Raw genomic sequence first — 27886 nt, 5'->3', positions numbered from 1 at the left:
TAGAAAATTATCCAATTAGAATTAAGTATTATATTATCAAAATGTAAGCCATATTATAGTTAAACATTAACATACACGCACATTTATAATGTAAATAAATTTAACAATTTTCAGGAGCAGACTCTGAGCTTTGAGCTGTACACAAACAAAATAAAATTACCTTTAGCTCGAAGGTCAATTCAAGCTGTCAAATTTTCCATTTTTATTCTGTCAGCATTAGAGAGAGGTTTGTTCAGACTTTAAAATAACAAGTGTGCTTCACTTGGTTGTGTAGAGACATTTTTTGCCTGAATTACTTTAGGTTTTCGGTTTGGATGTGGAAGTTTGGATCCAAAAACCCAAGTGAAAAGAAAATTCATTCAAACTAGAGAAGATAATTGGAAGTTGAAAATCAAAAAGACTCTTTTCTCTTCCTTTTGCAWATAATAAAATAAAAGACAGAATACAATAAATAACTCTGTCACACCTCCATATGTTATTAAATGTCTGTACAACCACAACAATTTACAACCACAGCTATGCAGACTGAACACCTAATTCCCTGCCTTCTACCTATTTAGACATACAAATGTTGATAATCTAAATTYAATAAGCAGAAATAATATATTGATTCAATGGCTCAATAATAATCTGTTTTAAGTGCAAAACTTGTTTTGATAAACAAATACATCAGTTCTCTATGAAATAAATGATGGTATAACAAYTGCATCCAAGATTGTTTTAGTTTGCTAATTAAAATGAATCTAAAAATGTTMATTCATTTTTCAATAAAAATAGAGCTTGGCATAAAAACATCCTTAAATAGTGAACAAGAAATGCATAACTTATCATTTTTAAAGATCAAACTTTGAAAAAAATAATTGAGGTACAAGTAGAAAACACGATTAGAATCAATAGTTTAATCAAGGCTTCCTGCTTGCTGATTTCAGTCATGATTTAATCATGATGAAACAAGTTATTTACATCAAGCCTCCACGCTGTGAAAACAAATTTCAATTCAGTAACCACATCCCCACAGCTCCCTGATTTCCAGGCCAAYAGTTCTAGAGGTGATGGCAAAATATAATACAGGACAGTATCCAATACTGTAATCACAAGTACATTTGATATCAACAGTTCTACAAATGCTTTAGTTTATAATACTTGTTACTGGGTCAATTTTCATCCTATAGAGGTACTCTTGTTATTTTCGAGTCATAAATCTACTGCCCACCTGGGAAATGGTTTGTGGAAGTTGTCATTCAATACATCCAAGAACAGAAGCCACTCTAAAAAGCAAAAATAATGAGAAATATCTGCACTTGGTGAAGGATACACATCAGCCTCACTTCTTTCAAAATGGACTGAATTGAAAAAAGTTTTTAAAAGATCACAAAAAACCTAAAGAATTTGCCACTAAAAGAAACAGATGAGAGAGAATTCCCRGATTACGCTCCTGAGTCAATTATCAAGTTTAGTCATATGTCTCCAAGACATGGGGTTTGCTTGCTTATAATTTTTTTTCTCCTAAAAATCTAAATCTAAGTATCAACAACATGARAGTAGCTCTCCAAGGTAACTCTAGCCAAGTACCCTATATCTGACAGTGGAAATGGTGGATGCCTAAGAAAGGAGATAAAGGTGGGACAGGATAATGCTTTGTGCAAATATTGTTCCAGCYGTAAACCATCTGTGGTTCAGGAACTATCTCAGTTCAACGTGGTTTCTAAGCACTTCTGCTGGTTTCAAGACTACCACATCAGCCAGTTTTATCCGATGCCTCTAGTTCCTGCATTAAGACAACGAATAATCAAAGCCTGCTCTGGAATTTTGTGCTACTTTGTTTTATAAATCATGGATTTATATCATAAATATAGACATCTCCCCTCAGCTATGGAATTATGTCAGTATATAACCTTGGTTATCCTTGCTGCTCCTGTTCCTCTCTGAAATTTTTGAGATTAGGAGTGGCAGGCAAGAAGTAACATGAACTGCACACAATATGCGAGGCATGGGAAAACCACGTACACAAGTTAAGTAGATGCATACAGCTATATATAATTGTATTTCTTGGTTCGTCTCCTGTCCCTTGTCTAGCTTTCTACTTGCTTTTTTGACTACTACTCAACATTGTGCAAAGGCTTTTACACATCTATTTATCATAAATCCATCATCTTCCTCCTGAGTAATGATCTGCCAATCATTTTGCATGTTAAATTAAGATGTCTTTACATATACACACATCACTTTACCTCTACCCACYGCAAGTAGATTGAGTTAAAAAATAAAACATTAACATAAAGAAAATGACATGTTCCTATAACATATTAATACACTTTACCCAAACACAAACACTGGTTGTGATTGTGCCAGTAGCAGACTGACTTTTCTTCATCTCAGATATCTTCTTTTGTAACTTTACATGTATTTAATTTTATAAGAAAAAGGTCTAAAAACAGGACTACATTAAAGCAGAAGAATTAAGCGCTTTAGCTTCAGCTCAGACAAGTGACTGAGGTTTTATCACTTCTGTTCTGGCATGCAGAGGAAATCACGTTTCACTTAGTCCTAATGACTCTCCTGTTGTAGTCTGGCATAACAATTGCCAGCTACTAACTACTCCACTCCATGGGACTTGTTATTCTCAACTGTACCTGTCTTTCAAGCTCCTGAGAAGGTATATTCCTCAGAAAGTATCAAATGACACAGTATCGAAGTGTGATAAACCAGCTGAAGAATCAGCTGAAGAAATATTTTTGTAAAACAAACAAACAAACAAAAATATAGAGACAAAACACACATTTACCTAMAAATAACTATCAAAGTGCTGGTCCATACAGTTCTTAGAATTTCTCCACAAACGATTTTAAATAAGATACGCAATTATATAACAGAACTAGCCTTGCAAGTGCATTAAGTAAAGTTTTCCATTTGCCCCTTTTGTTCTTCCACAGGCTTAATTCATCTGCGGCACAAGAACTGTATTAAATTAGGTCCTGGGACATTCCAAATTACAGTCAGTAAATTAACTTCCTGTCATAGGAGCTAATTTAACCATCTTAGATCACTTCAGATAATTYGCAATTCTAAACTATTAACCATTAACAAGTCTCTCAATTTAACATGAAATGCCTCCATTATTAATCCAAACAGTCAGACTCCCAGACAGTGACCTTCCCATAGCTGTAACCRTAACAACGTTGCGGTTAACCTGGAAACCTCAAGTGGAAGCGGGTATTTCCTCCCTTTCCCCTCTCCCCAGTGGTATGAATGAACAGTCACGGTGGAGGATCAAAGCACAGAGAACTGCCTTACAGCAATCTCTCTTCACAGAGTTCCTGCTATGGCCCTCTGCTGAGATGCATGTTGTGTACAGCCTGATGGGAGAGAATAATTTGGATTACAGGTTTATTTCCTCCCCACCTCCAAATTCTTCTTTTATTGTGAAGTACATGATAAAGTAGTAGCAACATGCCAATATAATGACAGTTTATACAGTTTGAGTCATAGTTATATTCCATGGCAACAGAGAGGCAATGACCACTTTCTGAGAACCAGTATTTTTCAGATCACGGCAAAATTCAAACACAGTTTCTCAATTAAAATTTGAGCTTTAAAAATATTAATGGTCTTTGTTAAGTATTTAATATCAGAGCCTTTCACAAGCTTTGCATAGAATTACCTCAGACACTGCTGCTAATTTCACTTCTGGGGCAGAATACTCAAGATGTAACAGTCCAAAAGGCAGAAAATGAATTGGAAAATGCTGTCTCCAAMTAAAGAAGCAACTGAGACTTCAGCTGGGCAGACTGTAGTTCTTAAAGTTCAATTATGCCACCTGCACTCAGACTGCAGAAAATATTTTTACAAGTTAGTCCCACTGAGAAGACTATTCTCTACAACAAAGTAGTATTAAATGTAAAGTAAGGGTAGAAAAAAAATCAGATATTCAAGTTGGAAACTATCCAGACCAACAAAATTAAACATCAGCTCTCCTAGAAAGAGTGCCATGGGATTCTTTAAAGATTGTTATTTCAGCATGTGAATTGTGCATCTCATCCACAACATGGCTTTTCTGCTAAACAGAGGCTGCTGTTAATTTGGCACTCCTGACTCAATTACTGAACTAGTCCAATCCCGCTTTGCCTGAGAAAAACAACAGGACTTGGCCATCCAGTACCATCATTATTGAAATACTTTGATCCTTCTGGCTGAATTCCTCCTTTGAGAGGGTCATTTTTTTATTTATTATGTACTATTAACTTTCCTTGGAACACAGTTTTACATCCTTTTTCATAGTATTATGTTCTAAAAGCTGATTTTATTTTTGGCCTAATATAGCATGATTTGAAAAGAAGAAAAACAAGTCAGAGCAGCAGTTCTAAAAGTCCTTTCCTCTTCTGTAGAAGGTTGCCTGTCTTCCAAGGCTTTGGCCTGTCCCAAATCTCTGGGTGTGCTCAGTTTGAAGACTGTGTCCTGCCTACMAACCTTTCAGCCCACACTCCCAAACCTCACCCAAAGCTGTTTCTACCCCTCAGACTCTGAACAGCAGCCTCTGCTTCCACCTCAGACCCTCTGCTAGTTCCTCCACCAGAAGAAGTCAACCAAACTGCAAGTACCGTCAGAGTTTTCTCTCCTCTAGCCTTTATACACACCCGCCTGTGCGAGGACCCTGGGGAAACCTCTTCTCTCCCCCAGTCCTAGCCCAGGCCGCCTCCCTTGCACAGACAGGCCCCGCTCCCTGCGAGGTGCTCRCCACCTTCCAGTGCCTGTCGGCTCCCGCCACGGCCTCCCCCTCGGCCGAGAGCCAGCTTTGGGGAAACAAACAGGAAGCAGTGAAGAGGTGAGACCTTCCAGAGTCGTCTCTTGCCATCTCTGCTTCCCCTTCCCTTCTCACCCCCCAAAACCAGACAATTCCTTCCTGTTGCATTTACATTTTTGCCTACATCTGTTCATTTTTTTTAATAACCATAATTCACAGCACCTAAAACCAATGTGCTCTGAACTAATCAAGCCACTGCCATTTATATAATGATTGCCTCAAGTACGTTATTTTAGAAGAAAAAGCTTCCAACACTTAGGATGAGTACTGTGTTTTAAGCCTTCAAATCTGGCATCTAATGTTCACAMTGTTTGTGTGAATGTAGGCTGTACTTCAAAAAAACTATATAATAGTACTAGATGAAGCATCACAGGAAATTGTTTGTTTCTATCCTCACACTGTAGCTAACTTGCTCTGTAATAACATGGTTCACAACTTATGGTTCATTTTAACCAGTCTCATAAAAATTATCTGATGGACTCAAGTCCACATCAGCTAGAAGACTTAATGATCAATACACCAGAAGACATCAGCAAAACAGTTTAAAGTCTGCAGTGGAGGTGAATAAATGTAGAAATCCCTGCAAGCATTTTAGCTGCTCACTACATTGCAATCCCAAAGGAATGCTGCATGGCACAAAGCAACTCATCTATACAGTTTTTATTAACTACAAATTCCAAAACAGGCAATATTTCTACTTTCAGACAATCAAGAATTTACTTAGAAAGTTAATTAYAGCCAAGGACAACATTTATGGGCCAGAGCAGCTTTCCCCATACACAGCTACCATAAATGTAAGATCATTCATCTTGCAATAATCCTAGCATAAGGACATCTGCATGCATCTGGAGTGTAGAGGGAGATTTTCTCTATAAGTCTGAACTGACTTCTAGTGATTGAGGGCCACCAGGCACACATCCTATAATATAGAGAAGTTATTTTTAGGCATTTTTAMGGGAAGCCAATGTATTTGCCCTTCAGATAACAAAAAGTCAGTTAATTAGCATAAAACAGACTAAAGCAATAGTTCAAACACTAATATTTTAACATTCTAAACACTGTTCTTTTCTTGAAACAGTAGTTCTGTAGCTCAAGACACACTTTAACTGATGTGGTATAAGCTTCACTGGAACGTCAGCCTCAAACCACTCTGACCTTTGTTCAGCAGAGTGCTGAAGTACAGATATCAGGACTCTCTGGGAGTTTGGGGGAAGAACCCTGATCCTGYGTCCATAACGCAGCACACTTTTTGGATTCCACAAACAGCACTTCTCCAGAGCTGGATTTCCCGAATTTGCTCACTGTCACATAAGGTAGACACAGATCCAAAAAAGCAAACCCAGGAGTCTTCTACTCTCAGGTGCAATCTTTTGCACCTGAGGCAAAAACAGTGGCCATACTAACGTGCCTATAGTAAGATCAAAGTTGAAAAACCTTTAACAAGGTATACTGACAGATACCATATCAAACCTTGACAGGCCAATGATCTTGACACTTCACCTCACATGTAGACCGACAATGAAAACAACCGAAAATTTCTTAAATGTTAGTGAATTGTGATCTGCCTCTTTTCCCAAATAAAGGTTTCTGTAAATTTAATGCAGAATGAGACACTCAAATGTTAGTTTTAGACTAGCATTCAGCAGACTTCATAGCCCCTGCCACATTACCAGAAGCCTACGTTGTTCCCCTTCTGGGGCCCACAGCAGAAAGGAARTACAACTATTTAAATGCTATCAAAGCTACTTCTTGGCTAAACACACAGTGTGTATTATAGACTAGCCAGTGGCTGCTCTGAATCTGTATGCATGTTCCGTATACTAAACAAAACAATGCTTGCCTTTAAAATAGCAAATAAAAATAAATGTTTAAGTACTAACGCTGAATCTATACCATTGGGCAGAGGTACAGGGACCTGGCAGCCCCATCTTGAGGAACCACAAGTTGCAACTAAAGGGAAAGGATGCTTTTTCACGCACCCTGYGGTACTGTTCCCCGGTACCCCAACAGATTGTACTCTAGCTCAGACCCAATCACATGTTCAGGTTTCCTTCAGAAGGAAACACAAACAGGACAAAGATATRTAACCCAGCCACCTCCCATCACTAAGGCAGGATGCAGCTGGGGCCAGGAGTTTGAATGTATCACCGAGCACTCTTCCCCGGAACATAGGTCAGCTTAAATTAACTAAGTTCACTCTGCAAAATTATTCACCAGACTTTTATTTTTGCAAGACAGCCAAGTGTTCCCAAGCACCAGAAGGTAATCTACTGTTCACAACTTTCTTGTTTTGTGAAGAGGAAACTTTCTGCCTCCTAAAAGCTAAATTATTGTTTCTTCCTTCTCTACAAATAACCATCTTAACCTTCACACTTGTAACCCCAGGAATTTAGTTATTATGGACTTGCTTTTGGGGAGGGTGGCAGTGGGAATATTTTCATTTGTGAATTAGGAGGATTCTTAACAAGAAAAAAGGTTGATTATGCAAATAGCATGTTCTTCCTTCACTTCTGGCCTAAGAGCTGTAAAAAAAATGAAAGCAAAATCCTTAGCATTTCACTGTATTTGCAGGACAACAATGTTTGCTCTTTGGATACGCAAACTAGTAACTGGCTAGAAACTAATCACCCTACAGGTTTCATCATGATTTAAAAATACTCATCATCTCACTTGTGCTTCTACATGGCTGTGTACGATGGTCAGTTTGATAAATGAAAATGAAAAAAGAATATTGATATTRTAATTGGGTAGTTATAACAACTATGGACAAGAACTATGCTGATTCCAARTAATTTGAAAGGCTTTTCCCTCCCCACCATAAAATATATCTCTGCTTCCTTCAATGAACATCCCTTAGGAGACAGGCAGTTTCTTGTAGCTGTCACTGGAGAAGTAGTCAAGGAAAAGGGAAGATAATAGATTTTGGAATCAACTTATGCTTCCAATTGATGATTGGAATCATCAATTCTGTGCACATGTTTTTTTCTGATTACTAATATTTTTAATGTTACTGTCTTAATGCCATGTATAAATCTGCTATTTGTTTCCAACCTACTGGTTGTAATACTGTAAATATCTGTCTGTTTCCATGTTGTTTTACCTTTTTGTTAGTAATAAAAATGATGTTTAACTTTTCCCAAAAAATAAGACTAGGATCTCTCTGAGGGACTTCTGATCTCCTGCCAATACAAGCAGGATGAAAACAAGTCCAAATGTAAGCTTCAGTAAGTTTTTTAAACTTTTAAAGAAAATTGTTATAAGTACAAAGAAAGCTATCAAGCTTCTCAYGAAAAAATACTTTCTTCCAAGAGTTAAACTATATAATTAAGCAGCTTCTATCAAATATTAGTTATAAACTGATTTTAATGGAAGGTAAACTGACTTGTTTTAACTACATATAAACTAAATCCAGACAACATATTCATAACTTTTTTCCAAAGTACCTGTCACTTCTCCACAACGGCTGATCAAACTTGCCAATGAAAACCGTTTTGAGTAGGAAGCTTGTAATACAGCTATAGTTTATTTCTGACAGAGGCTGACTGCTGAAGTGTGAAAAAAAAAATCATTAAAAATCTCTCACTGTGATCCTTCATTGCAAGAAAAGAAAGAAGGAAAGAAAGAAAGAAAATACTTAATGAAGGGTACACTTAGCCTGAAGCCACATTCATATTCTGCTTTTCATTTTACTCTATTTCAGTAAGCAATTAAAAGACAGCAATTAGTCAGAGAAACATTATTCATACTGGTCATACTGGGAGATTAAAGAGGTTAACACTTATTTTATGTTAATATTATGAAAGTAGTGAGGGAGATCAGGAATAATACAATAAATTAAAAAGGAATGCTAAAATAAATAGCAGAATTTCTTACCTTAATCTTAAAACAAGATTCACTGCACATGGAACTTCACTGTATTCATCACTAACAGCAGGCTGAGACTATTAAAAGGAGGGGGAAAAAAATGTTGTAATGAAGGCCAAGGGGAAAAAATCCTGAAATACTTGCCATGCGAACAGTTTAAAGTCAGCACAGAATATTTTGCACATCCTCTAACTCTCAAAAACCTTTTAAGCAGCTCTAGTAACACAGTGTAAAACGKCGGTGATACCAGCATACTTGTGATTACTAGCAGCTCTCCTGACCAGAAAACCACAACCAAGCCACCTTGTTTGCACATTTTTGAATTTTCTTACCTTCTATAAACTGATTCAGGTACTTAAAACCTGATTTCAGTTAGCTGTGGATTTGAAGCCTTAGCATAAATTCTAAGATGTGGAAATCTTCAAGTTGTTTGAAAACAAGAGAAGCATGAAGAGCAGTGTGGAGGCCCTAAGACACCTCAGACTTAGAATGCAACTTCCACAGATACAGAAACACTATGCAAGTTAGCTCTGCAGCTGAAAATTGGGGTTATCTCAGGAGCCCACAGGATCAAATCAGTAGGAAATTGTTGTTCTTTCTGAAGATTGTATGATATTAAAGAAAATCAAAGAATCTAAAATTGCAGGTGAAGTGTCAAGTGTCACCCACACAATGAGCATTTTAAAATAACAGCACYTTGGCTGTAAACCTGCAATCTTATTAAGTCATTATTTACAGCAGCAATACTGCCTAGACTGTCAGCATAAGGCCACGAAACTCAATATAGTATTTCTCTGAATTAATCTACTATGCCACAGTATGGAACTATCTTACTGCATATAGCACGCAGTAGTTTAATTACCAGCTACATGTCGTGATACAAATCCTAAGAATGAAAAATTGTTTAGAGATCTTCTGGTTACTCTGAAACAGCCATCATTAGTCTGACAGAAAGACAGCAATTAGTGTGATCTAGTCAAGAAGATTCATTAAAAAAAGGCAAATTACCTTATCTTAACCAATTCTCCTGGCCACAAACATAACATCATTTTGAATTTCCTATCCATTTTATCCAGTGTGTGCTCAAGTTAATTGCCTCAGGCCAAACTATCCCCACATGTACTTGCCATACAAGGYTGTAGGACCAAGACAACAAAACTTTCATCTTAATTCACATTTTTAATAATAGAAATTAAAAAGAAATCCTCTTACACTTGAAAGAAAAACACTAATAAAGAACTGTTTACCTCTATGTTCTCCTCTTCTTTTACTCTTCGTGACTGGAAAACAAATGTATTAAGATATGAGCTTTACACACTAAAGATCCAGAAGTACTAACAGTTAATATTAAGACAGAATATCTTGCAGAACGTAAATGTCTCAGCATAAACAGAAGTTACCTTTTCCTGAGAAAAAGCAGCTTTGCCTTCCTCACTCTTTTCATCCATTTCATCATCACTCCATTCCCAGTCCCCATCTTCTGTTTTATGGAGGTGACCACTGGAACCTGGTACTCGTCTAACCTTTGAAAACATTAAGTGTTCTCCATTATAAAGATATCCTAAGTCTTCACTTGTGTTATGGTTAATCAGTAGCACTACATTTTTTTTTCTACATGCTTTCATGAATTTGCTAGAGTAATCACCGACATACTTGATTAACATCTGACTTCAGGGGTCATCCTTGGGCCAGAGGGAACAGCTAACTTATGTAAAATTCTTACAGAGAAAAGGTTTTGGGTRTTTTTTTACAACTCGTTTTACATTTTAGAACTTTTAGGACCAACTCGAAGCAGATGAGAACTGCTTACTCTCAGCTAATCCTTTCATTTCAAGGAAGCTATTCAAGGTGCTAGAGGTTACGCAGATGTTGTTTGTGGGACACAAGTCTTAAGAACTTTAATTGTTCTGTTAAAAAGCTTAAACTATGTAAAAGGTATTAAAGATCCTTAAAAATAAAATTCTTCTTTTTCAAAAAAAACAAAAAAAGCATTGCACAGAGAGTAAAATGGTAGGCAGGTATGCACCACAACACACTAACTGGGCAAATGTGTATAAATCAGGCAGCCTAACAAAGCATAATAGCAGCATCCAGCCGCTAAATCGAAAAATCAAATATCCTCTAATACCATTTTGCTCTTTTTCAGAGCCTGACAAAATTTTTTTTTCCCCTCAGGGTTCTGCTCATCCATTCTGAACAAAACAAAAGAACATCTAACAATTCTTACCACACCTTAGCATTTATGAGACTCATGAGACTGCTGGAAGCACAGAACAGTAACCAGAAGTCCCATTGGTATTTAAATTAAAATCAGTTTCTCTGATTATTTTACATTACTGAATCAAAATACTAGATACAGTTCGCAMTGTACAACTTCAAATGCTCACAGTTAAGTTTCCCCAGCACTATGAATTTTTAAAGTCTGTATGCAAGTATGTCCTTTTAAAGTATTAAAAAAGAACAAAAGTTATTCAGAAAAACAGTATATTAGTAACAGAAAGAAAGGGAACAAAGCTTTAAATGTTCACAGCACACGAAAGGGAAAACTAATTTGGCAGAAACACAGTTTCAGGCCAAGTACTGGAGAAGACATCTAATAAAAAATAACCATCAAAACGAATTGTAACATGAGGTAAACGTCCTGAGCTCAAAATTGTCAGTATCTACAGTGGCATATAATAGCCTGATTCAGATTTGGTTTCACCGCTTTCTGTCCGTATTGTCTTCCTGCCTTGCACTGAAGTATACCGAGCATTCTTCATGCTACTGCACATACTACTCTCTTCCCACCACTGAGCATCCTTCACTCAATAGCRTGATGGCTAGTGGCTGTGATGGAAAGCCAATCTGCCAGCACAGCTACTTCAAAAAACAGGAAAAACTATGTAAAAAAGTCTGATTTCTGACTAGAAAAAATACTTTTTTTCAACACAATGAAAATTACGTAGAAACTAAACCAACATTAACCTTCCTCTAAACCTCACTCCATGTGRAAATTGTGGAGGACACTAAAAGTTTGAGCACGTGAGTTTCTAGAGAATTGTGTGACACAGATATTAAAATATTGTTTTCTGAAGCTGTTTTAATAGAGACCTGTGTGCTGCAGCTATTTCTCTACTAGATTTCAGCTGAGCACAAGCTGTGAGTTGGCAGGCTTGACACCACCACAGGAGCAAGGTGAGCATGCTCGTAGGAGTCTTCTTTGAAAAAACTGTACATACACAAGCAGGTATCTCGGTGTCCCTGTCTGCACTTTTCAGCACTCTTCCTTCACTCCCAGTGCACCCATCTGCTCCCCTTTCTACACATATAAGATTGAACTAGAGGAAAGAGTAAAGTTTCTTGTGGCTCAGCACACTTCCATGCCTTCTTCAATTCTTGTGCTGCCCCTCCTTATATTTCTTCCCTGCAAAACCCATTGAAGTCCCCTAGTGCCCTGCTCWGTTTCCCTTTATTCTGCAAACTCTATGGTTGTGAAGAGAGGAAAACTAGGAGAATGCACTACTCCATCACTTGAAGGACACTACTCTATTTTCCCTATTTCCTATACCAAGCTCCTAATGCACCARTTTTAGCTCTAGCTGCCTTAGGGCTTGGTAGAAGGAATTCACGTGCATTTGGGAGGGAGGAGCAAGCAAAAGTTACTGGAACCAGCAACATAGCAGTTTCATATTCTGCTGCAATCAGCCCAGACACAATTAGTGAGCTCTTCCCCTCTAAWTCATCAGGGATGATAACAGATAAAAGGGATTCTAGCCAGCAACTCCTCTGGTGCTTGTGGGTATAAATTATAGTCGTACAAGAAAGAGCTCTGATGCAGGTTTTTATTTAATAGCACAAGTATTTTCCTAACAGCTATATAAAACCCCATGCGAAGACATCAGCCACAACCGAGAACACGCTTTCCAAACAAGATATAATACAACGGTTTACAAACACATTTGCACACTTCCTCATGCACTAATCAAAATCTCAACTGCATCCATTTTCAGTTGTTCTGAAGATTTATTCTAACCAGAAAATTTTTAATAGACCTTAATGATGCTGGCAGAATGTTACAGGAGAAAGCTTTACTGATGAAGACAAAGTGCATTTCAAGTTTCTAAACAGATTGCCTTTTAATAAGCAATAAACAAATGGCTCAAGGAAAAGAAAATAATTTACTTCAAAATAAAATATTGTGTTAAATTAAGTGATTTTCTTGAAAGTTGTCTGAAGGCAGAAAAATAAAAGTCTAAACTTGCAGTACGTTCATCAGACTGATTGCAGCAGCATACACACTCACAGGAAAGAAATCATAATCTCAGCTGCAGCAAAGTACCCAACCTGTTCAGCCTTAAAAAATGCAAAGGTGTTGTCTATCACAGCTTTATTAGTAGGCATGCTTAACTCTTATACTACTTGCTAAATGAAGCTGAACAATTTTTTATTAATAGCAGCTTTACTACCAGGTTCTGTTCTGGTTAAAGCCACAAAGACTCTAAGTCACACAGGGAGGACATGTCTCCTAGGTGAAAGATAGAGCAAGGCATGAACACACCATGTTGGTAAATCAACTTCTTGTCTCTTTTCCCATCATAAGTCTGAAGACTTTTTACCACATCGTAATCAAGCCTTTCTGACCTTTCAAGCAGCTGCTGAAATGTTCATCACAGAACATGGTAAAGCTCTGTATATCTTGTGTCCTTACAGGCCTAAACAACATTCAACCCAAGGAAAATATTCCCAGCCAATATACTAGCAGCAATTATAACAGGCCTTTCTTAAAATAAAGAACTAAGATAAGCAATTTCTAAGTGGCACCATGGCTGTAATTGCTATGTTTGAAACACTTTTGATTGGAGCGGGAACACAGATCATATTTCTCTAGGTGATATTCTCACATCCTTTTCAGTTTTGATTGTTTTCTTTTACTTCACAAACACAGGTGTCAAATACACAGAAGAATTTTGCTGAACAAGTTAAACATACATGTATTAAACTGTAACACAACCATGCATTAGACTGCAGAGGGATAAGGGGATAAAAACAACAGCAGGAATTTGTGCCACTGTTCTTTGATGTGTCTGTAGCAAAATCATTATGCTATGCCTGTTGGGGGAGAGGAGGGAAAGGATTATCTCATTTTCTAAAGGAAACTACAGTTTGATGGGAGTAAGGGAGCAGCTCACAGAGGTAGCGTGTGCACCAGTCTGTGCAGGAGGAGGCAAAGAAGGGGTTCTCATCTCAGTTCAGGCCAGCATGCATGTCCTCAGGTCTGGTGGTGATGAGCCATAGGGCATGTCCCCCAGCAGCTGCTGGAGCCACCAGCCCAGACGGAGCATGGAGGATACAGCTCTGCAAGCCTCAGGTGGCAGGGAGGGCCTGGCACCTCTCCCTGAGGAGAAGGTAGACTTACTTTCTTTGCTGCAGGAGGTGTGCTGCTGTTGAAGAGCTGTGTCATGAAGTGAAGGAGTTACAGGAAGAAGTCAGCAGGCCAAGCAACATCAGAGAAGACAGGAGAGAGAGAGGCAGGACCTTTTCAGGGACTCTACAGGTTCAAATGTCCCAACCCCCAGCTGCCCCACAGGTAGAAGCTGTGTCTAGCAAGACAGTAAGTGGTGATTCAGAAGACGGCTGGAAGCTGGTGCCTTCTGGCCCTAGGAAAAAGGCTCCTGCTTCTCCTAAAGGCTTGCAGCTGTGCAGCAGGTTCACTGCCTTCAAAGCTGAGAAGGAGCTGGGCATGCTTTGAAGCGAAGCCTCTGGGCTGATGGATCCCAAGCCACACAGTAGCACTCAGAGGAATTGTTAAGTGATAGTAGCGAGCGACTACCTGGTGCATGGGACAGATGCATCCATCTGCCAGCCTGATCTGTCATCTACAGAGGTTTGCTACTTGCTGGCAGCTTGCATCTGAGACKGTGTGAAGAAACTGCAGAGACTCGTCCAGTCATCTGACTATTACCTCTACTACACTTGTAAGTGTGGGCTGTGAGCAGGAGTGGACTGATATGGCATACCAGCAACTGGCAGCACAGTTGGTGTCAGTAACAGGGTTTTGGTTCTTATGACCACAACCCTACTTGAGGAGCACTATCTGCTTGGAAGAGACAGGATCCACCTAAGTAGGGCAAAAATGTTTTTGGCAACAGGCTGACCAACTGATAAGGAGGGCTTTGATCTAGGAACCACAGGGGAAGGGAGAATTACTAGCAGCCACTAGAGGGAGCCACAAAGGTCTGAGGGAGATGTGAACAAAAGGGGACRTATAACCAACAGAATAGGGATTAAGTGGGGGTACCTCGGAAATCAGCATGCTTGGGTGCCTTTCGARGTGCCTGTTCAGCAACACACATAGCATGTAAAATAAACAGTAGGATACAGATCTATATGCAGTTGCAGGGCTGTGGTCTCAATGGGTTCACACAAAAGTGGTGGGACAGCTCACATAACTAGAATGCTGTGATAGCTGGATACAGGCTCTTCAGGACAGACAGCCCAGGAAGGTGAAGAAAGCAAGAGACATCCGTTATTTGAGACAGCAGCTGGAACACACATGGCCAACCTGCTGGAAAGCAGCTTTGGAGAAAAGGACTGGGGCTGGGGCTGGGGGGGCACCTAGTGGACAACTGACCTGGGTGGTGGTTAGCTGGGTAACTTGGGCTGCATCAGAAAACACACTGCTAGTAGGTCAACGGAGGTGATCCTCTGCTCAGTTCTGGTGAGGCACACCTGCAGTGCTGTGTCCAGTGCTGGGCTCTCTACTACAAGACAGACATGAAGMTACTATAGCAAGTCCAGTGAAGGGCCATTAAGATAATTAAGGGATTACAGCACCTCTCATATGAGAAAAGACTAAGAAAGGTGGAACTGCTCAGCCTAGTGAAGAGAAGACTCAGAGGGGGTCTTATCAACTTGAAAGGAGGATGTACAGACTCTCTTCACTGGTGCCAGAGACAGGACAAGAGGCAATGGGCACAAACTGACACACAGGAAGTTCCATCTGAACATAAGGATTTTCAAAAAAACAAAAAACACAACCAAAAAAACCACAATGATGGTGACTAAGCACTGGAACAGGTTGCCCAGAGAGGTTGTGGAGTCTCCATTCTTGGAGATATTCAAAAGCRATCTGGACACAGTCCTGTGCAAATTGTCCTGGGTGGTATCTTGAGCTCCCTTCCAACCTCAACTATCTGTTGTTCTCTGAGAGGGGAATTATCTCAAGACAATACTGAAGGAAGTTCAAGCCTCTGGAACGAGCATGGTTTGATGACGTAGTGTATGGGTGAATATTACATAAGTTCTCCAMAGATACCATACAATGACCAGGAAACATGAAGAAAGGCTAGTGTTTGTGCGCCCTACTTACTAACATTTTGATGAGATTCAAAGATGCTTTACCCTCGACAAAACAGATAAACCTCTCTTCTGATTAYGTTATAAGACCATCAAGCATAGCATTTCAGTCATATGACCTATCCTACTCTGTTTTATATACTCTAGTTTTCCTCATTCATACTATCTTTAATTCCTCTTATTTATGTATGGACAATTAAAGTGTCTGCTTCCTATGTCCCTTTGTGTTCAGATTTTCAAGGTTGTAAATGCATATTTGGCAATTGAAGCTATGGCTTCTACATAAATATTTGTCTGCAAAAACATGACTCTATGCTGGACAAAAGACATATCTTTATAATCTAAAAATGTCAGTGGATTTCAGTTCAACTTCTCAATCTCTCTTAAGTCAGTGCTGAAACGTTCAGAGAAATCCAGCAGCATGAAAATGGATGCTTACCCTAAAATTACGTTAACAAGTAGTGCATTTGGTAGTTTGAATTCCATATTCTTGTCCAAATCCAGATAGCTCCAGAATCCATTGATTCATTCCAATTCAATGATAAATGCCCTTTCATCAGTTTTCTTATGTGCTAGCATAAAAATGTTTGTCACGAATGGCACTACATTAGAACTATTTACCCAAGTTACTTTCATAAGTACTGGATGAACAGTGACGAAATAAAAAAASTAGATTCTGTTCCTCAGCAAAGCACTGGCTATCTAGACACAAGTAACACTAGTTTACAAATTCCTTTTGTGAATCAGAATAGTATTAAGTCTCTCAAAAATTCTTRCATCATGACTAAGTAGCTAGAATACCTTTTTCAGGTCTTGATGCCCTGAACTCCCAAAATGCAGGTCGTCTTCACTGTGTGAGGCAGGTGCAAAGGGAGCTTGGGACAGCCTTCCAAACACAAAAGCATCAACTAGCCTTAAAAACGTACAGCTTTTGCAGGTGAACGTCAAGGCAAATGGAAGGTGATTAAAAGCAATGGTCTGAACTGTGCTCTTAAAAGTATGTACAACAGGGTTATACTTACAGTATTGTAAATACATGGAATTACACTGATTTATGATTTTTAGATACTACTAGAAGACTGCTATAAAGAGGCAGTATGTTTGCATTTGGCCCTTATTACTACATCATAGGGGTGCAGTGTTCTACGTATTTTTCTTGGTTTGTTGCCCATTTTGTAGAAATAAATGAGAATGGATAAATCACTTCATCTATCCTAAGCCAACAAGAAAATCTATGACAGATCAGGGAACTGAAACAAACTTCTTATGCCTATGTAAAAATAAGAAGGAAATTCTTTTCTGGAGTATGTAGTAGTATGTAAATGCAATTTCTTGATCAACTTTAGTTGAAATATGCTGTATTGACATGTCTTTATGCAAGGATTACATCTCTCTCAGAAGAACCATTCAGAGAAAAAGGGAAATAAGTTAAAAGGGAAATAAGTTAAAACATGTACAATTCTAATCTGGGTTTTATTGTTTTAGAAAACCTAAATGTTCCTTCCAAAATAGGAACTAAACTAATTCATAACTTTAGCTATTAAAGAAAACAATGAAAGCCTGCAGCCTTACAAAGACAAATTAACACATATTAGAAAACATATTTCACGTAAATCAGAAAAACACACAGGGAGTAAAAAATGAATTTGAATGACTGGCATTTAAACTGCACTCAACACAAAAGCAGCTTGGATCATTGTAGTCTCCAACCAAAGGCAGTCTGTAGGAGGAAAAACTTTACAAGCTACTGCCAACATCATCATAGCTGTGGAAGAGAGACAATATAAATGTCAGCTGGAACAGAGAATGCTTGACAAATTAGTGAGTGAAAAGATCATGACTACCACAAAACACTGAATAACAATTTATTATTACTGTGCATGTTGTTTCTGGTCAATGCTTATTCTGACAGCATACACCAAAGTCACAAAGATTTAAGAATAAATTAAGCTGTTGACAGAAGTTATTTGTGCTCTTCCTTTCAAGCTGTTGACGGAAGTTATTTGTGCTCCCCCTTTCAAAATAGGGCACAGAAAATTAATATTCAAACTCACAATAGCATGCACGAGCTTTCCATGAGAATGTCTGCTTAACCAGATGAACAAGGCAACTTTAAACCCTATTTATCAAAGGTTAGCTCAAATAAGGCCATAACCCAAGCCTGCCTGATACAGCAAGAGCTCTAGCATCAGAATGCAGAAGCTGCCCACATTCCTCAAAGCTCAATGAAAAAAGGCTACAGTAAAAGGAAGCAAAACAAAATTCTTGTCTTCTAAGTGCTGATGTGCTTGCTATATGTACATTTTAGAGAGACTAGGGAAAGAAGAATCTATTATTCATCATTGATTCTTTTGCAATCTCTTACAAGTTTATTTTTGTGGGAAGGAGTGACGAAGGAAGGGAATGAATATTTTCTGAATATTAAGAYCTTTCTATTTCCTTATTCACAACTATTGAAAATAGCTGAGAACTGGGAACACTAACAGATTGGGCATTTTATTTCATTAGCTACTAAAAACAGACACATTGTGGGATACTAGTATGTACACACATAGATACATAGCACACCCACATGATTTAGATCCCCTTAAATCAGTTCTTTCAATAACAGTAATACTACGCATCTACTGTCTTTTTTCCTCATTCCACAAAAAGACTACAGGATTAACAATTCTGGTCGATCATCCTAGTATTTCAAGTRTTTATGCTACTCCTATCAAGGTTTCTAGCAACTGAATATTTGAGATGGAGTCCTGGGCAGACTTAAAACAACCTTTTTAACTCTGCCCTGCAAAAGAATAAAAGGTGACCTGAAAGCACGGTAAATGAAGTGTCTTTATGTAAGCAAAAATGACTGTACTAGTGAACATTAAGCACTCCAGTAACAAAAAGGTACCTTGTCGACTCTCCATATGGAGGAAAGGCAGGTCATAAGCTCAATTATGTTCCTGAATTCTTGGAAGGACGTACATGAAGACCCCATCCGTCTAAAACACACATTTGAAAATCTTTGTGGAGCCCTAATACTGCTCCTTATTGATTTTTAGCTAGAGAACAGCCGATGCCACTCTACAACTTGCACTCATCGACCTACAGAAGGCAATCTATACTCTCAATTTGAAACACACATCCTTCTGTTGTCTTTCATTTTCCTACTGATGCCCTTCTGCTACAGCTGCCAGTACAGTATTCAAGATAATACAYGATCTCACGTACCACGGAGATCAGGAATGACAAGCTTGTTACTCAAACACCTCATCTTCTTTTCTATTTTCTGCCACCTGCCCTAGTAAGAGCTCAAACTGACTGAGGCAGAAAAGGGAATGACCTCAAAGATCTCTCCCTTTTCCAGATAGACACGTTCTCTCTTCAAGACTGCACGAAAAGCATGCACTTTCCTGCATGCTTTGTTCACTACACAAAATGGTGAGCACTTTTGTAGTAGGAAAATAAAGAGCATGAGAATTTTTTGTAATGGCCATGAATGAGTGCAGCAAAAATGAAATAAACTTTAGCTCAGAAAAGCAAGATAATGCTCTTCAGATTTGTCYGACTAAATATTCTGTCCATTCCAAGAAATTCTGTTAATTTACTCCTGGATTTCAAGAGCGTTTTGAAAAATCAAGGTGACAGAAACTGACCTGGTGGTATGTTTTCAACATGGTGGAAAAATACCCACAGTCAACCATTGAGTACACAGGAAAGGAAAGAAGCAAAACAATCAACTGGTTCTAGAAAAAGGTATGAAATTTTACCTAACTACTCCTCATGAGAATTTATTACTTTAAAAAGCTCTAAGTGTGTATTTTGGAAAATTATTCTGCTTTTTAAGAGATCATGCTGCTGAATTTTACTCTTAAGAACCCTTCCCTATTTATTGTACACCGTTACTCTCACCAAATATTTATCATCATTACTTCATACAGCCTTTGAAACACCAGTAAAAGCTACACAAGTTTCAAAACACTGTTTCAACTAGYTTTTTTAGCATAAGGAAATGTAGTAGTTCTGGAATTTCAAGGATTAATGACTTGCAAAAATCCAGAAGCCAAACCTAAATCTCTCTTCATAGAAAAATAGAGGTTTTAGTCTCCTAAATAATACCCAAAGGCTAAAAGCACACAGTTACAATCACCTGAGAGATGGCAAGTTCATAAACATGGAAGTTACTACTGCTTTCCACCCTGCATCTTGGTGCAACATCAGTTACCTCCAGCTTTTTCAGCAAGAGGTGGAGTAACAGAGAACACAGAGCATTCACACTGGGTATAAAGACATAAGGGCTCGAGGCAAGAGGGGAACCACTCAACACAAGTAAAATGCAGACAATAAACTGGCATTCCAAAAGAAGCTGAAAAAGCTTGCTTCCAAACACACCTCCTCTTCTCTAGCATGTTCAAATATATGCCCTGATACAGGATCATCCAACAGGCATGGCAACACGGAGTCTTGTCAGAATAACACTTAATTTGCCTGAGGCAAATTTCAAATGAAAAACTAGCCTAAAAATGCTAGTACATCAGTTCTGGAGTGGTAAAAAGAATTTCAATCAAATCGGACATCAGAATTTTGCTTCCTGAATAAATTAGTGTCCACCAAAATTTCTTAATGCCTTCCATTAAATTTGCATGGTCATGCCATTTTTTGCCCCAGATTTTGAAAATATATACTACCCTAGGCAAAATTTTACATGAGGAAAATTGCAAGCTAATAAATTAAAACAAATTAGAATTTGAGCATTTGTTATTTTGAAATATTATAAACAATCATTGGAATCAACATTTTTTTTTCTCTGATTACTAGAACCCAAACACTGAAGACAATCACTTTGTCAGCTGTAAAAACAATCCTTAGTGTGCTTCACTTAATTAAAATATTTAGACACATGGTACAGAAACCTATGGTCCAGTTGCTCTCTAAAAATTTTATAGGGAAATAAATTTTTGGTTTGTTCATGACAGCTTGAATGACAGATGCATCTGGCAAAAGAGGAAAGAGTCCTTCACACAACACTTACACTGTGAAAATGCTATATAGACTAAATACATAACGGGTTCAGAAGTGAATGGATCCATTAGTTGCTCTCTAACATGATGATATGCATGTAAACATTAAATAAGTCTGCCAACTTTTATTGCTAGAAACAAGGAGGAACCAGTCAACTGACATTGTACACCTTAACCTCTCCCTGMGACTGTGGTAACTGCTGCTGTGGGAGACAAGGCATCCCCACTACGCAGATCCCAGAAGTTCCTGCAGGAGAAGTGCTGAATCTCTCTTCAATTACCAAGTAGTACTCGCACTTCAAAGAGCTAAAAAAATAGTCTCAAAAGCTTTCACTTCTGATGCAACTTTATGAGTATTTACCATCCTTGTTCTTCCTGTTATTTTACAGGAAAAATGATGATGAGAAATGGGACATTACAGAACACAGYTTTAGCCCAGCATTCTGCTCTGCATATGACTCCATCTAAAGAACAGACCTGTTCCTCTATGCACATTGTAAGTCTGTAGATCAACTGGATTTTATAATTTTTTCCTTTAGCACTCTTGCAAATCTTTCCTAAATATTTTTCTGAGATACAAAAGTATATTTCAATTGCCACATCTTTGCATTTATTTCCACCCCAATGGAATGAAGGAAATTACCATAAGGTTACATTTATCCAATCACAGTACAAAATCCTTTTGCTTAAAACACTGATACATTTAATCACAGCTTAGTACTTTGGGTAGAAGRCAGATCTTAGAGAATTTATTCCTCTACAGAGTATGTTCACACAAAAACATCAATCTTTTCGCATAAGAACATCTACATTGTAATCACATTTTTAAAGGAAAATATTTGAGGTTCAAGATAGAGCATGAATTCTGACATATATACATTATCCTTATCCTTTGTACAATGGTTGAGGTACTTCAAGAGAAGGCTAGTCCCCATTCAACCCAGTTTCACAGGTCAAGGGAATGTCCTAAAATCATTATTGGTTACTCTGAAGTTTCCTTGAATTTATTATACTTGGAACTCTTTTTTATTTTAATGTAAGCCAAAAAAWTTTTCAAACTTGGAAGTTTGAAGACACACCTAGGAGTCTTGTTTTTTCTCACCATGACTTATACAGACTACCTTATTAAGGGGATGTACCACTACCTTTCTGAAGGCATTTCTGCTTTGTAGGAGTCAAAAGGTGCTAAGATGTTATAGCAACTTAAGCCTCTTAAGCCATTCTGCTATTTTTTATTGCTATGTCTGCCATGTTTGTATACTACAAATGTAATCATGTGAAAWTTTTTCTTAATTTTTCTTCTTCTCCTACTTGGAACGGAAGTTAAACAGAACTTTAAATGTTTCATGTTCATGTACAGGAATAGGTAAGGCAAGGGGGGGAAGCACACAGGCCTGAGACACTGCTTTGACAGCAAGCATTTAATCTGGTATGGAAGCTCTGCTTCTGGATTATCTAAATTAACCCTTCAGGGTCAAACACTAATCAAACCCCCACCTCAGAATAAAAATTAGGTGTGCAAGCCATCATTCAGGACTACTGAAGTCCCTTCCCTTTGCAAGGGCTTCTGCTGAGGTTTGTTGTATTATGACTTTCATAGTATGGAGAGCTCCAAGCTCTCCACTACACTGCCCACAACTACATGTAATGGAAACTTTCCCAGGGAAAAAAAATCATACATGCAGGAAGGACAGATTAGGCATGTTCTGAACCTTCAGAACTACACATCACTATGCCCTGAAGTCTGAAGGTTTAAAATTCCAGTGTTTCAAGGTGACTCAGCTACAGGAGGAAGTAACACATCCTCAGCACTTCAGATGTCCTGGGTCAGGAAAAGCACAAGAATATTCTTGCATATGTATCTAATTCACTAGAAAGATACAGAAACATCAGTTCCTTGAATTCCAAGTCATTTCCAATTCCAGTTGGATTCCTTCAATTTAAAGTCAGCTGCAGCTATCAGTGTTTGCAAATATGCCAACACAGAGAAGCTGCTATCCCTTTTAAAATTTCATTTTAGAAAAAAGAGYATTTCATTTACTTTGGGGTCAAGCTTTCGTAAATTAAGTTTTTCTTATTTTTTTCACATTTTTCTTGAATAATTTAGACTGTAGCTCTGATGGAGTTAAAATATATGCTCATCCCTGTTGAGCACACCCTTTCAAAACAACTATTAATTGTTTGCTCTGAAGTGTGTTATATCATGTTTAGGGAACATTCACCTTTAATGAAACAGGTTAGTAAGGAAAAATTGAGTCACTGGAGCAAATTCAAAAATATTTATTTCTTCCTTAATGCAGTACAAAGAAAGGGACTGCAAAAAATGAAAAGGCTAAGTCAGCTAAGAATAGAAAGATGAGAATTTTGGAAAAGAAAAAGCTACCAGTATAAATTACTAGTTCARTTTGCTGCTGGACTAAATTACATTGGTAAAAAGTTTGGAGATGCAGGGTTATTACATTTTCTTTCATAAGTGAGTACTGCATAATGGAGACTGCATAATGGAGACAGAAAGTTCCAAATTATATAGCTGGACTTCAATGCTCTCTATTGGTTTTTGAAGAGCATCATTTCTTAAGGAATAGTATAGCTTAAAAGGATTTATCACAAAAATCAGAATTCTGCTGGAAGAACAGAAAGATGGTCAGGTTTATATGTTTATGATGCCAGTTTGTCTTTATAGACCCTGCGTGAAACAAGAAGGCAGGGCCCCTGTGAAGATGGCCACAAGAACTTACCTGCACTCACAGTTTCCAAGTGGAACATGGGGGAACTATCAGAGAGAGGAAGACAACAGCATGAGAAGCCAAAGGGGGCTAGAGGGAATCAGCACAATACATTACTAGAGAAAATGCTAAAAAAATGGGTAAGAAGCTCGGTGTACCAAATACCCACCTTCCCCCAGGGAACCTCTCCAGGAGATTTCCTGTCCAAAGGTTCCTTCACCAAGTCTTTCCTTGCTGTGATAAGGCCACTTAGAGACAAAGTGCAGCAGCTCRAACTATGGAAACTATTGTCACATGAACATCTCAACTATATGTGATTCCTTGCACTTTGCCAATTCTGCCTTCCAAAACCATGTGGTTTTGCATAAGATCATGCACATACACACAACCTGTGCTCAAACATGTGAGTCTCAAATTTTAACACGAATTTTTTCAAGAAATTGCAGTTTTGCAGRAATTCCAGTAACAGGACAAATATGCAGGGTTATCAATTCAATATGGCTTTTCATTTTCAGACATGTTTCCACTTATTAATTCCACTATATAAAGTGTTTCATTACTGAAATTTATTAACAGCAAATCACTCTCTGCTTTAATGTACAGTTTAAGAATAGTCCTCTGAGGCACCAATGTGTGTACCCGTACTGAAGAGGGCATTTTCAATCAACTAGGCAGAAAAAAACATAAATCCCCAGTTTTTATAAGTCACAATCTTATTGTGTAACCAGATATCAACAATAAGTGTACATTCAAATAGGCTTTAGCATTTAAAATTGCAGACCTCGAGCCATTCGTAACTTAGCGATGCTTTCGAAGCCTGCATCATTTTACAATCCACTGAGCACTGAACCCTGCTCAGCAGGTGGTGCTGTATGTTACAGACACTGCTGCCCTCTGCTGGCTATGACTTTCCCACACAACACAGGTAGGATGTACACATCTTTTTGTCAGTTCTTCATTTGAAATTTCGCCCTTTCACATTATATATTATGTTACATAATGTTTACCCAGGTATGCATAATTTGAATAATCTTATCCACAAGCTGCTCTTCAGTACTAAACAGGACTTTGCATACGCACTCCTACTATTCCAGTGTATCTCTCTGCTCTGCCTCTCAGTCTACCTGTTTCCAATTAAACCTTTAAGTTTTCAGCTCCTGCYATAATTGAACTTCTTGAGCCAAGAGCACTCTACAGTTAAATTCATTCTGTTGCAATACTACGAGGTAGCATAACCCTAAGGATGTCCTGCTTGACTTACATTTCTCTAGTAGTTTTCCCCACGAACTTCAGGAATACCACTAATACCAAGTGTAGAAAGAATAAAATGTCATATAACAAATAAAAAACACAGTTTCATGCTATTTCTGAAAGCTTTACAAGGTCTAATCGGGAAAGATTATTTACTTCTCACTTCTTCCAGTGTGTTGGTTCTATTTTTCTTTTCTTCTTTTTTTTTTTTTTTTGGGGGGGGGGGGAGGGTCAGCTTGCTTTTTAGAACTAGGAAGGCTAAAGATTCAATTTGTATGAAAGCAAAGATCCTCAAATAGTTATTTCCTTAGTCTTCCAGCAAAGCAAAGACAGATGACAACACCGCGTCTGAGCCACCTTGCAGCCACAGAATCCTCTTGGGAATTCACAACCCTGCATGACCTTCCTGACAAATGTCCCGAGAATGAACAAAAATCACAAGCAACAACCACTCTGCTGCAGCAGTTTCCACATTCCCCAGCAGTCCCTGCTACTTCTATGAACAAAGACAAGACCARAAGGTTTCTGCTGCCACCTTGCTCAAGAGAGCCCAAGGAGAAGGAAGCCTCAAAATACTAAGCTGGCATGCTAGCTGTGGCAACATAGCTACCTTGACAAAATAATGATTTGGACTACAGACTGGGGTGAGATTTAATAACATCACCTAATTTCATTCAATCTCTTCCTATTTAGGACATCTGTTAAAATCCAAGAGAGGCAAGAAGCAAGGACTATCTGTCACTGGATATCACGAGAGTAAAGCTGGAGGCTTCAGTTCTTGGAAGGTGAATGTAAGCAAAGCTAGCACCTTCCTTAGCAAGAGGCAGAAAAACAAACAGTTACGAACCCATAGGACAAGACAGCACTATYTGTGCTTGCGGCTAGTTACAAAACTTACTTCCTGATCAAAGAAACCTACTACCAGCATCAGGCCTGAGCTTCCTTTATCCTGCCTTGATTCTTTAAACTGGACTCTTTCAACAGTCCAGTCTTAAGAATACACTACACTTGCATTTCAGAGTAATGAAACTCTAATATTAAAGGCTTCAACAGAATAGATAAATTCCAAATATTTAAAGCTACTGGTCTGACCAAAAAGCTTTAGAGCTTTAAAGTTTAAAGTCTCATTGTACACTAACCTCATGGTAGTCCATGTTCTACACTTTTTTTTAATTTGTCTCTGAGTTTTAACTTCTATGTGTAACTAAATCATGTTTGGGCTTTTATCACAACCACTAAGGTATCAACCAGATATTTACACCAGAACTCCCACACCATTACAGCCTTTTAAGCTGCAACATTCCAAAAACAAATCTTTCAGGGATGCAGTTGCTGAAAGAAGCTGTCAAATCAACTGCAATATGCCTAATGACGTAACCATGACCTTYGGGAGCAGAGACATCAGTTCACCTACTGCTAGAAATTGGTCACAAATACATTAACCACAGAAAGAAGTCAATGCTGTTACTCAAAAGACAATCACTCTTCACAACAAAATTGAATCCTGAAGTTCAGCTATGATATCCTAGAAAGCAGCAAACACTACCCAATAGAGGAAGAGCATTGCTTTTCAGTGATTAAGACAGATCTCATTAGCTCTTAAATCCTGACAGAACAAGCAATACAAGTCATTGTGAAGATGCATATAGCCATCTGAAGTACAAAGACTCTCAACTGAATCAACTGATTTCACTCATTGCTTTATTTTGTACAAGATTAGCTCAGTATGAGAAAGAATGAATACAATTTTGCAAATGCTACACAAATGGCAAAAATGTCCTGTGAAAGAATGGATGGACATGCAAGGAACTTTATACAGAATACAGGTATCCCACAGTACAACTTTATTTAAGCATCTCCGGCAGAAATGCTGACAAAAATCTTCGTCTGAAGTGACAAAACAAAAGCTCATGCAACAAGTGTCTGTCCCTGAAAATTGTTTCCACTTCGATTATTCACCAATGCAGGCACCACCTTCTGATAATGTGAATTTCTGTGAATTTATACTTTCAGTAACTTCTTGAAAACAAAGAGCCAACGTAGTCTGAATGCCAGTTTCTCCTCTAGCTTTTCTAATATCTGCCATTGCTAATCTGAGTTCCMCTATTTTTTCGTTTGTAGCAGTTCCCTCAGTAAACTGAAGATTTAACCCTCTGTGATGTAGTGGCTTCCCTCCCACAAAGGGAGCCTCCTTGCCAATAACATACACCATTATTTAACCTAATACAAAAAGGAGGAACTCAGTACAGAGCAAAGAAAAAGTAAGAAGCCAGAATACTTCTGAAAGCCATCCTACTCACAGCTGAGCTGCTGTTTTCTAGAAGTGTTCCAGTATAACACCTGTTCCTTCTCAAGACATCAGCACTGATGAAATAAGCATTTCCTAATGAAGCTGAGCATCACAGAAATGAAATGTAATTTTTATTAATAATCTGAGCTTGACAAACTAATATAGCTCTCTGCTTTACAAAAGCTAGCTGTACTAGCACTAATTTTTGGTGAGATGCTTGTATCAAAATAAATCCATCACTAGAACTTCACTGTGTTGCAAATGCATGCCTTGTTGAGGTGGTATCAGGTTGCTAAAGCTGTCCAAGAAACCTGGGGTCTAATAGTATTTTCCCCATTAAACAGAGGTAATAATTAATCTCTTCCGCAATGCTAACATGCTATTCAGGWCCATTTCCCTAACTTTGCTGTACTACAGAGCAAGAATTCCAGCAATCAATATGGATATTTCTACTGAAATTCCAATAAAAGCTGTTATCACATGAATTATCTCTTTATGCTGAATGTCAGAGATTTTTTTCCAGTAACTTACAACCCTAAGGTTTAAAGAGCTTCTATTAATAGTGTAAAGCAATACCACCTTGCCAAAGCAGAATTCGAGTCCCATTATT

The 27886-nt window shown here is 38.2% G+C and overlaps 1 protein-coding gene across 1 annotated transcript in view; it reads right to left on the bottom strand.

Moving 5' to 3' along the window:
* Positions 1–27886, bottom strand: part of STK39 (serine/threonine kinase 39) — a 114531-nt gene that overhangs the window by 37321 nt on the left and 49324 nt on the right. The window contains exons 12-14 of the mRNA XM_085323737.1: positions 10066–10188; positions 9913–9945; positions 8675–8742 (exon numbers count right to left, since the gene is read on the bottom strand). Coding sequence (XP_085179863.1) covers positions 8675–8742; positions 9913–9945; positions 10066–10188 — 224 coding nt within the window. The remainder of the gene's footprint in view (positions 1–8674; positions 8743–9912; positions 9946–10065; positions 10189–27886) is intronic.

The sequence above is a fragment of the Rhea americana genome, unplaced genomic scaffold, assembly GCF_003343005.1.
Source record: "Rhea americana isolate MKP2758 unplaced genomic scaffold, rheAme1 scaffold_12, whole genome shotgun sequence".
Lineage (NCBI taxonomy): Eukaryota > Metazoa > Chordata > Aves > Rheiformes > Rheidae > Rhea > Rhea americana.
This window is presented reverse-complemented; position numbering and strand designations above follow the sequence as displayed.